Genomic DNA, 11,130 nt, shown 5'->3' with positions numbered 1-11,130 from the left:
CACACATGATGAGCGGATACAAGAAAGAGCAAGAGCAGGACGAGAATGGCAGAAATACTCGAGAATTGGTGTCGCAAGAGGCACACCAAACCAATAACAGCTTTGTGTGGGATGTAAATACTCAGCTCTACTATCACTCCAAGTCCGTTCGCTATTCTAAAATCTTAAAGAGTTTGGGATAAATTTTGTCAAAATTCTTTCCAAATTAGGGCGCGCTAATTTGGAATTACTTTATTTATTTTTTCTTTGTTGAATTCAGTTCTTCATATGTTGCATAATCACTTGATTGATATCAAATGTCTGGATTTTATTCTGAACTCAGCGCTCTCAGTTAATTTTTAAACCACTCCTATCTTTTCTCGAAGACAATTTAGCTTTTGCTAAAAAGTAGAACCTTGCAGGTAGTAGTTTGTTTCTGATTGTCTATGTTCCAACAATTTAAAATGAAGTATCCCATTCTCCATTGATGCAGCACTGGGTTTTACCATGATCCTCAAGCGGGATGGTATTACAGTAGTAGAGATGGCCTTTATTACAAATTTGAAAACGGGAACTATGTTTTGCTAGAGCCTGATCAGGTAGTATTAGCAATTAGACCTTTTTAATCTACTCTATCAGTTATTATCCTGATGTCATTTTCATTGTATTGACATTTATATTGTTTTAGTCAATTCTAAATTTATAACCTCCATATATGATATATGACCAGGGTGATGAGTCCCAGAGTAATTGTAATGCCATCCAAGATGAGCATTGTGAATATGTCAATATTCATGCGGAAGAGGAGCTTGCTTCAGTAGGTGAATTATATTCTAAAGCAGCAGGAACTATTTCTAATGGAAATTCTGAGGGTGAGCAAGCTGGCCTCTTCACTTTTATCAGACTAGGCAATGAAACAATGCTCGGTTATAAGAAGAAATTCAGTTTGCAAGTTAGGAGAAATGTTGTTTCACTATAGTAAATTACATAGCACAAAGTTACTATTGCTAATAATTTGTTATTGAAATATTTCAAGAGAAATTTTTGTTCTAGTACATTTGAGTTGCAATAATGGGCTTGGTTCTGAATGACCTCAATAAGTGAATCATTAAGGTGATATAGCACTTTGTAAATCGTCTTTACTGATGTTGCTTGGAGACAAGATGTTCTCTACTGTGCCTCATTGTTAAATTTGCAGCATAGAGTAGAGCATCAGCTCCTGCCATCACTTCTTTGGTACTTTATGCCTTTCATGGCTTCATGACATCCACATTCTAATTCTTATTTGTTATCTTTCTTGTGTTACTCTTGCTGCTGAACTCATTTCTGTGCAACTAAATGTTTGTCTCGTTCCTTCATAAATTTGTTGGCCATGGACTGTTTTCAAATAACAGTACTACTTTGAGGCTTTCAGCACCACAACTTCTGAAACCTTGTGTTAACTTGTTCTTGGTCCTTAATGCAATGGCTTTAATTTAATGTTATTAGTCTTTTTTAATTTCTTCTTGTATAAGCATACCATACAGCCGGAGTTGGGAATGAGCTGCCAGGAAATCCACCACCCTCAGAATGGTATGTTCTTAAATACTATCAATCCCTTGAATTTTGGTATATGTAGCTTATTTCTAGCCTAACCGACAGGCATGATGCATCTTAATGTTAGGCTTGAAGATACTCTGATTGATCTTTATCTATCAAATTATCCCAATCATTCAATGCATGTGGAAAGTAATGACTTAGATGGCTCAAATGTATCAGCAACTGGTTTGTACAATGCAACTTCACTATCTGGTAGAACAATGAAGTATTGTTTATTAGGAGCTTAACGAATGTTGTCAAGGTGCAGGGAATGATGATATATATGAACTTGAGGAAGGTGAATGGATCCCAGATGACCATCTAGTTTCATCTTGTTCAAATGCAAATTTGTTGGATGAAGGTTTGTACATAAATCTCTCAAGTCAATCACTTAATAACATACAAGTTTTGTCACTTTTCTTATCAACTTATAGCTTTTTCCAATTGCTTTGCTTCTCTTAATTTTGATGTTTGATTCTTTTTTTTTTTTTTTGAGTACTACTGACTCTGTTACAGTGTAGTATTTGTTCATAGCTACTTTCTCAACCTACTGAAGCACAAAGAGTCAACAGTTGCCTCCACTGAGGCTCGAACCCCTCCCATCATCCATGTGGGAGTGTAAACCGGGACACCAAGTGCCACTAGACCACAAGGTCTTTGGCAAGTGTAATTCTCCTATTTTGATCCTAAATTTGCATTTGTCGTAAGTGTAATTTTCCCTTTATCTACTTTCAAGTATATATGTGAGAATACATTTGTTAAGATTATGGACTATCCTGCTCATTCTGCAATTTGAGGGAGGGCTCCTAGGAGTTCTATTCCTTAGTCAACTATCTCTTTGTTTCCCTGATTTTCCTGGTAATTTAGATTTGGAAAAAGATGAAATTCTGAAGTATATATGAGCTTATTTAAACTTCCTATTACTCTACTACTGTGTATTTCTTGTCAAAACTTCCACTTCCCCATGAAAATGAGATTTATGCCAAACCTTTGAAAAAAAAATAAAAAAATAGTGATATTGAAGAGTTTAAAATTGCATATGCACCTTAACTTGCTGATGATTTTGTACTCTTACTTGCACATGCGGAATTTTCTTTTATAAAACAGGTACTTCTTTAGAGGAAGAACACTGGCAAGCTCAGTTTGGTCAAGTTACTCGACCAGATGAAGATTCATTATCTAATATTCAAGCGATCAATTTGTGGGATTGGTCACTGGTAAAAGGGAGCAGGAAAGAGAAAAAACATAAGGTGACCAGACTTGTTGGACGATTAGTAAAAAGCTCTGCTAAGCTGCATCCGTCAATGCCTTCCAGTGGCAGTCTTCTGAGAACTGCTCCAGTATGTGAAGCTCATCTTGATCTGGTACAAGTTAAATCAGGTTTGCCATTGTCCTGATTTCATTTTCCATTGTGTGCACTTTAACTGTCTTTAAAGATATACCAGTCAGGTATTTGCTGAAAGGTCCATTATGTCCCCTCATAATTCCTATGGCATTAATACAAAGAATCCATGCCTATTGTCGAAAAACCATTGGTTTATAGTATCTGGTTCCTATTATAAAATTCTATTCTATGCACTTTAAGCCTTTTTTATTTTGGGTTCTTTACAGGACTGTCCTTGATTTTTTTGTTGTTTATATATGTTCCCTTGCTTATCAATGATTAACTGCTTTTAAGTATAACCAAGTTAAAATTGTATGCATCTAGAAACATTAAAAGAAATGTAACAGGGTGCAACCAAATTGATTTGGGGGTTCCTGCTAAATACCCATTCTCTATGCAGCCAAAGGTCATTTACCAAATTCAAATGTATTCATGGCTCACTATCAATTATTTCTAGCTCTGATATTTTGCTCTCTTGTCTCTATTATTATATAATAAGGAGTAGCTGCTAAAGTCTTCCCCTTATACAGGCAAGGTGTATAGGCTGCGGAATCCCAGCTCACAATACCTGGCTTCTGTATCTACTTATGATTCCTCAAACCCAACAAAAGACTGGGGCTTTCCTCAAATGTTAATGTACGGACTAGTCAGGGCAGATACATCTGGTCAGGGATATGAATCCAGAGGGCTTGTTAGTCAGAAGGATTTCTCTTTGCCATGTGACCATAATAGTGCATTTGAAAAGGTTGATTGTCCATATTAAGCTTCTTGAAGTTGAATATGATTATTTTCTTCTGGATGATAATGTTATTACTATTTTGAAGGGAGTATGTAAGTAGTCTTTTGCTCTGTCTTTCTAAATGAGATCTCTAGTAGTTCCAATTCATTTTTATTGGCATTCATGTAGTATCACTTATCAGTGTCTCAAGAACCACACAGGTTCTAGGCAAAATTGATACTTTTCCTGATTATTTCATGCCTTACTGTATATTAAATGAACATTTTCTGTTTGGGGAGCATAGTACTTAATAGGGATGTTGAAAAACTAACTAGTGTTCATTCATGTACATTTATGCAATTATGCAATATATCTATGCATTATGAACTACCTCTAACCAACATACATCTTTTAAATAAAGCTGTAGAAGTTTTAAAATCCCAGTATTTTAAGATATCAATGGACACACTTTGGATTATAAAATTTACTCTTCCAGTAGGATTGTATGCAGGAATCAGAGACCTCATATAATAAAAACATTCTATTCCTAAATTGGAGAGCTCTATCAAGATGGTTAATGAATTCTGCTTCTTAGGACTTGCTTAAATCCAACACAAAGTGGGTTGGATCTTAGTGAAGTTTGTGATTTGCACATTCTTACTTTTGATTTTTGCAGAGTATTGGATGTTTCAATTGTTACACATGTTTTTTTTTTTTTTTACTGCCATTTGGTATACTTAGACCAGAGGCCATGTATATAGAGATAGAGCTGCAGAAAGGCGAGCATTGCATAATGGGATTGGTGTTGGTCCAGGACAAAAGAACACATTTGATTCTCCTGATTCTGGTCCATCCACTTCCACATCAGCTGGTGGAGCGGAAGCAATGGCTGAATCCTTGAACACATCATTTGGAGCAGGCAGTTATGCCAGAAGAATTCTAGAAAGCATGGGCTGGAAAGAGGTATACATTTGAGGACATCTTCCCCTTTTGTTTTAACAGAATAGCATTACTGTGTGTGATCTTTCATGTGTTTTATGCAGGGAGAGGCACTTGGTAGCAGCAACAAGGGATTGATTGAACCATTACAAGCAACTAGACGTACAGGAAACGCTGGGTTGGGATGGAATCAGAGCAGAGGAAAATATTCTTTATAAAGTGCTATCTGACAATAACACACTGTTTTTGTTAGCTCGACAAAAGTGAGAAAACCAAGAAGCTCCCAGACCAAACATACCTCAGAAGGCCAAAAGAAATAAAGCTCTTATTTTATTCTTATACTTCTATGTGGCCTGCGTGCCATTGGTGCTTTTATTACGTTTTATCGTGGCATGTAAGTCTATTACTGTTGCAGCCTGCGTGCTTTAGTCAGTTATTTTGGCAGCCTGTGAGTGGAGTCTTTATGGCAGCTTGTGTGCCTCCTGTGTCGTGTGGTCTATTGGTCCACCTTAGCTTGTTTGGTTGCCTATTTACTGTCGTTATGCTTTGGTGTCGTGGTAGTGGTTGGCTGGTTTGGGGCTGGGCCAGTGGCTGATTTGGTGATCCCTGTGGTCTGCATGTTTTGTAGCTTTATTATTTTCTTAGTATAAGTGCTTCTTTAGGCCACTGTTACAACTTACAAGGAGGCTTATCTGTACGGATGTCGCTGTTCCTTGTCTCATTATTTATAGAAGTTTTCTTTTGATTTGTTAATAAAGTTTTTTTTCTTTAAAAAAAAATGGGGTGCTCCGATGAGATTGGTTTATGCTTAGTTGTGTTTGGGTTTCTCTCCTCCCATCTACTTCTTTTTTTATTTTTTAGTTTTTATTTTTTTAAGAAATTAATTTCTTAGCAATTATATTTGATATTTCAAATATATTTTTGTAAAAAAATAATTAATTAATAACTGAAAAAGAGCTGAGGGGGCGTTTGGTTTAGACATTGGTGTTGGACTTGAAAGTAACATCAGAGTTTGTTTTCTATCATCCCATTTATTCACATCTCAACATATCAGATGTACCCAAAAAAACAAAAAGCTCAGCTCAGCGCATAAGACATAATAACATAGCTGCAAGTGCAAACCGCGGAGACACGGCGAGAGAAAGCTGCAATTGAAATGGGTCTGAGAATCGGTGGTCGAGTGGAGAAAGTGAATGGAAAAGAACTAAGTTACGTTGAGTTTGCGGAGAAATACATGGGTCGAAACCAGCCCGTAGTCCTCACCGGTCTCATGGACGATTGGAGAGCCTGCAGAGACTGGGTAACCGATGGCGGAAAGCCCAATCTCCAGTTCTTCTCCACCCACTTCGGAACCTCCAAAGTCCAGGCAAGCACAGTACGTCGTTTATCCTCTTCGGCGTCCACATAATTTTTCATTTGAATTCATAATTGCTATATGTTCAGGTTGCCGAATGTGGTACTAGAGAGTTCACGGATCAGAGGAGGATAGAAATGACCGTTGCTGAGTTCATAAACTGCGCTCAGCTCAGCGAATCTACTGATGGTGTTCAATCCTTTTTTTATTTAAAGGATTGGCATTTTGTAAAGGTCTGACTTTGGAACTTTTGGTAAAAGTTGAGCCTTGATTGTAATCAAATGTTAATATTTTATCACTTCCTCAGTATGCTAACTATTCTAATAGGGAACTAGCCCCGGCCGTCAGTTTGGGGCAACTTACATTTTCCTGACACTGCTGCTGCTTGTTGACTGGTATTAGATTGTGCACTTTCTGATTTATCATGTTCTGAGCAAGTTTCCTACTTGTTTCAGGAGTACCCAGAGTATGTTGCCTATAAAACTCCATTGCATTTCTGTGATGACTGGCTGAATCTGTATCTTGACAAATACCGAATGCATAATGATCCTGATACTTACAATGAGGGAAATGAAATAAGTTGCTCCGACTATCGTTTTGTATACATTGGATCAAAAGGTTTGAGCTAAGATGTGATGACTTCTTTATTCTAGGCTACCTTTTCTTGTAAGACAAATATTACTTTCTTGTTTTCCTTTCATTAATAGGATTTTTCTTGTTACTCTAAAAAAAATCTTTTCTTTTCTCCAATAAAAGGAATAAAAGAAAAATAGAATTGCTGTTGTCTCTTAGCTCGAGTTTATGACACTTCTAGAGTTCTAGGCTAAAGCAATTTCTACACCAACTGTTCAACATGAATATAATTTTTAATGCTTGTTCTTGCATGAAGGTACATGGACTCCTCTTCATGCTGATGTTTTCAGATCATATAGTTGGTCAGCAAATGTTTGTGGAAGAAAAAAGTGGTACTTTCTACCTCCAAGTCAACATCATCTGGTATATGACAGGTATTGGTGTATCTCTTTTCATGGCAGCATCATATCTTGAATCTCAATGAAGGCCCATCCATCCAACATTTTTTTCTATGTCATCTTCAAGAGAAAATATGATTGTTGACATCATGCTTAGATAGCTATTGTTTGATTGTTTCTTGAGAATGTGCATTACTAATGTCCTGGCAATTATGAAAAATAGATGGCTACATTATATTATCCACATTCCCCAAAAGGTATTATGAATTATGGAAAACTAAACAGGTTTCACGGACATTATGTAAAACATGAGTTTTAATTTTGTACTCTGGCTGATTAGCAAATGAATTCAAAGTTCTTTTGGATATCAAAGGCTCAAAAATAAGGCTTGATTTTGATGTATCGCTTCTCTAATTTCAGGGAAAAGTTTACAGTTCCTTAATTCCTTTGTTCATGTAGGAACATGAAAAATTCTGTATATAACATCTTTGCAGATGTTAATGAAGTGAAGTTTCCTGGATTTAAGAAGGTAAATGCTTATTATGTTTTCTCGTTGTTCATCATTGTCAAATATTTCTCCTCTCTTCTACTTCCTACTCTAGAGTTTTGATGATCTCTACAGATTCCTTTGTATATCTCTTTAACCAAAAATTATATTTTTCCATGAGTCCAGGCTATCTGGTGGGAATGCACTCAGGAGCAAAATGAACTCATCTTTGTCCCTAGTGGATGGTATCATCAAGTTGAGAATTTGGTATTGCCTGTTAAGTTGTATACAGAAGTAACTCTTATCAAAAACTTTTTTTGAAGCTTCTTTTAAAAAATGAGTTGCTAATAAAGTAATAATATCGATGTTTGCTGAGCATGCTTGGCATATCTACTTATATGTTAATCAGGAGAAATTTGAAATGCTTTATCTTATTTAATTGAAGATACTATTTATTCATGTTATAAGATATTACACTTGTGTCATGTGTGCATATAAATATAGGACCTTGTATATAGTTTTTTATATAGAAATCTGAATAAACCTATATTATTCTACACACTCCTTAGAATTGAAAACAATTATTGTGAGAGGACCAAATTGAGTGTAGGAAACTAGGAATAATTCCTGCTGTTTGAAAAGGAATATCCTTGGTTCATCTGGAGGATCCTAACAACTATTTGATAGCTTACTGGATGAAAATTACAACTGTTGTGACCAATTTCATATTCTATGCACTAAGAAAATCAGATGTGTTGCTCCTCTCACTTTGTCATCATTTTAGCCAATGGAATTATGGTGTGTGTTGTTGAAATTGAGGGGTTGAAAGACCTGGCGGGTGGAGAATAACAACCACCCGCCAGTTAGCGGAAGCAAAGTATGTAAGAAAACCAGAGAATAATAGAATATATGAATGTATTATAATGAAAGAGTACAATAGGGTTGTTCTCTATGCCTCTATATATATACTAAACTACCTACCAAATCTACCATAATAGGAATAGGAAACCCTAATAGGAATAGGAAACTAAGTCCAGCCTACTAGGAGTTTCCTAATATTCAATAATAGTTTCCTAATATTCAACATGTGTTGCAAGTGATTACAATCTTAAATTAATGGCCTGAAGGTTGTTCATCGCTCATTAATTCACTCCACTTGGACATTTTTTCGTTAGCAAGTGCTGATGCTGCAAGAAGTGTCCAATTAGCATGTGCTATTGCCCTTCTACTGCGTCAGCAAAATTCTTCTGCTGTTGTCCAATTTGTTTACATAGCATCATGGGAAGTTTATTTGATGTACTAGTGTTTAATATATTATAAGCTTCCATTTCTGCTAAGCCCAAAAATGTACCATAACTTGCAGGAGGACACTATATCTATAAACCACAACTGGTTCAATGCATATAATTTATCTTGCGTGGTAAGTATAGTTTATGCAATTGCAGGCTAGAAACAAAAGCTACTATAATATGTTTTTATTTTTTGTTAAACTAAGTTTCCTGATGTGCTATCTTATAAGTGGGATTTGCTTCTGAGAGACTACCTCGAGGCTCAGGAATGTATTGAAGACCTGAAGGGATGTGATGATTTTGAGGAGCTTTGTCAACGTAACCTTGCTGCAAATACAGGTATGCTTTATGTTATAGGTGGATTATTATTGTTCTATTAATTAATTTATTTTTTTACACAAGTTGCCTGCAGTATCTACTCCTAATATCATTATAGAAATGGAATTCATTCATACTAGTAGTTGCCCAGAACTCCACATTTTTTCAACCATCATCAGAAGGTTAAATGCTACTTCCATTCAGGATAAAGCAGTTTATGGTTCAGATTTAATAAATATCTCTGATTAAGAGAAACTATATTATGTAACTTTTATCCCTGAATCTACTTATGAGCAGGGGGATGCGCTTTCATTGATGGTTGATTCCTTAGTTAGTTCACCAAACTAAATGTGCCTAGACTACTATGATGTTGTAATATCCATATCAAGATGGAGCATGTAAAGATTTGTTAGCATCAGTTGCATATTTAACAGCTGACTTGTTGGTGTAAATTATCCAGTAATGGTTATGTTAGACATTGTTCTCCCAAGGTATGGGGGTTCAATAAGTTTATTTGAAGTATGGTAATACACTGTGATGTCTTTATCTAAACATTAAATGGTTGGGTAAAATATAAAATATGGTAAAAGCTGGTATAGAACAGCTTAATATGGGTCGGTGGGTGATTAATCAAAATCTGAATAAGATAGAAGTGGCCACAGGGTTTTGATAGAAGATGTCAAGTGTGGTTATCCTGGTGAAATTGATTTCACATATAGGTATTTTGGTTTCTCATAGTTACACTTGCTAGCCACTGAGAAGATGTGCTTAGTATTGCGTGTGATTTATTAAATTTTAGTCATCTTCCTTCTTATCCTAATACACATTTACTTCTCTCCTCCTATAGGCCTGAATATCTATGATTTCTTTGTCTTCATGGTGCGGTTTGCCCTTTCCAACATGGTGCAGCTTTACAATCTCACTACTGAAGACAAAGATTGTAGTTCAAGGTCATTTCAGATGGGAAGGCATTTGGTTTTGAACCTCAAATGTATACGAAGCATTGCTTTGAAAATGAAATCCACAGCTATGGATGTAAAACATGGCATTCTAACTGACAGAAGAAAGGAATTGGAGGATGAGTTATTTGGTGAATTGTGTACTTGTCTTGGAAAAACATACGGGTTGATACATGAGCAGTCTCAAGTGGATCATAACATAGACAAAGTGTTATTGAAATACTTAGAGTCAAATTTTCATCTTTCTGGTTGCCCTGTGTCTGATTCTGAAGATTTAGCTACCCTCATAGACAATGGTTTGATGAAATTAGGTGGGTGTTTCATTGATTAGCTAAGCAAAGTGGCAGTGGTTTAGTAACTGTTTATATGTAAACATAGTCTATAACAATAAAGATGAGATTGAGTGATGGTCAAAGAGTTTGACATCTGCATGCTGGGAAATGAAATTATCAAAACGCACGCACTTATTTGTTTGCAGTCAGTCAGAACAGAGCCAAAAATTATGTTGTATACTTACGATCCGCCTTGTGCCTGGCAGGAAATCCGTAATCCGATGGCTTCAACTTGGTGACTGAGTGAGGAGCCACTTTTACAAGCTTTCTTCTTGAATAGTTGAATGTGCATGCTTAGCTTGCTTCAGTTCAAATAATAATAAATTGTCCTGTCTTGAAATGAATGTATTTATTATACAACAATTTCTTGAAAACTGAGGGGTGAGACTTGGATTGTTTCAATTTCTTGGACTGACCGTGCCTATTTACGACAAACCTGCATCTGTCTTGCTGACCTGCCTAACTGTCCTGAGATATTCAGTATAAAATTGCTAGTTTTCTGTCTGGTAGTTGGTTTCGAAAAGTAGTTGTCTCTAGTAGATATTATATTATTGTTGGGAAAGTTCATAATTTAGACGTTTAACAAGCTAGTTAAGTTACCTCTCTCTATGTAAATGGTCAAAGATATGACAATATATGTAGTAGTAGCTAGCATATGTCTTAGCTATAGCTTCGCTCAATTTTTACAAATTGAATGAAATTTTATTTTAATTTACATCTCATCTATAGTTGTCATATTGGAAGTGGAAGAGAGAAATCTATATATATAGTACATTATTTTGTTAGGGCTAGATAAGGTGTAGGGCGGCAAGTAGAAACTCT

At 35.8% G+C, this 11,130-nt stretch overlaps 2 protein-coding genes across 8 annotated transcripts; both read left to right on the top strand.

The window, feature by feature from the left end:
• On the top strand, nucleotides 1-5,355 carry LOC116022686. 5 transcript variants are annotated; one of them, XR_004099259.1, is made up of 10 exons: nucleotides 1-142; nucleotides 473-578; nucleotides 710-851; nucleotides 1,494-1,551; nucleotides 1,643-1,743; nucleotides 1,820-1,918; nucleotides 2,665-2,937; nucleotides 3,472-3,686; nucleotides 4,474-4,622; nucleotides 4,703-5,351. XR_004099259.1 is itself a non-coding variant. In XM_031263511.1 (10 exons), exons 1-10 carry the CDS (start codon nucleotides 46-48, stop codon nucleotides 4,814-4,816), a joined length of 1,398 nt encoding a protein of 465 aa, XP_031119371.1. In that variant the 5' UTR covers nucleotides 1-45; the 3' UTR covers nucleotides 4,817-5,355. The 5 variants fall into 5 exon arrangements, 4 of the variants coding, with proteins under 4 accessions (XP_031119371.1, XP_031119370.1, XP_031119369.1 ...); XM_031263511.1 differs by having other exon boundaries at nucleotides 1-113; nucleotides 4,401-4,622; nucleotides 4,703-5,355; XM_031263510.1 differs by having other exon boundaries at nucleotides 1,506-1,551; nucleotides 4,401-4,622; nucleotides 4,703-5,355.
• Nucleotides 5,356-5,647: 292 nt separating this feature from the next.
• LOC116022499 (2-oxoglutarate and iron-dependent oxygenase JMJD4) lies at nucleotides 5,648-10,710 on the top strand. 3 transcript variants are annotated; one of them, XM_031263229.1, is made up of 9 exons: nucleotides 5,648-5,973; nucleotides 6,042-6,185; nucleotides 6,408-6,570; nucleotides 6,842-6,959; nucleotides 7,383-7,452; nucleotides 7,597-7,665; nucleotides 8,774-8,830; nucleotides 8,930-9,038; nucleotides 9,865-10,710. In XM_031263229.1, exons 1-9 carry the CDS (start codon nucleotides 5,755-5,757, stop codon nucleotides 10,305-10,307), a joined length of 1,392 nt encoding a protein of 463 aa, XP_031119089.1. In that variant the 5' UTR covers nucleotides 5,648-5,754; the 3' UTR covers nucleotides 10,308-10,710. The 3 variants fall into 3 exon arrangements, with proteins under 3 accessions (XP_031119089.1, XP_031119087.1, XP_031119088.1); XM_031263227.1 differs by having other exon boundaries at nucleotides 5,649-5,973; nucleotides 7,597-7,677; XM_031263228.1 differs by having other exon boundaries at nucleotides 5,650-5,964; nucleotides 7,597-7,677.
• The last annotated feature ends 420 nt before the right edge of the window (nucleotides 10,711-11,130 follow it).

This window comes from Ipomoea triloba, chromosome 6, assembly GCF_003576645.1.
Source record: "Ipomoea triloba cultivar NCNSP0323 chromosome 6, ASM357664v1".
NCBI lineage: Eukaryota > Viridiplantae > Streptophyta > Magnoliopsida > Solanales > Convolvulaceae > Ipomoea > Ipomoea triloba.
This window is presented reverse-complemented; position numbering and strand designations above follow the sequence as displayed.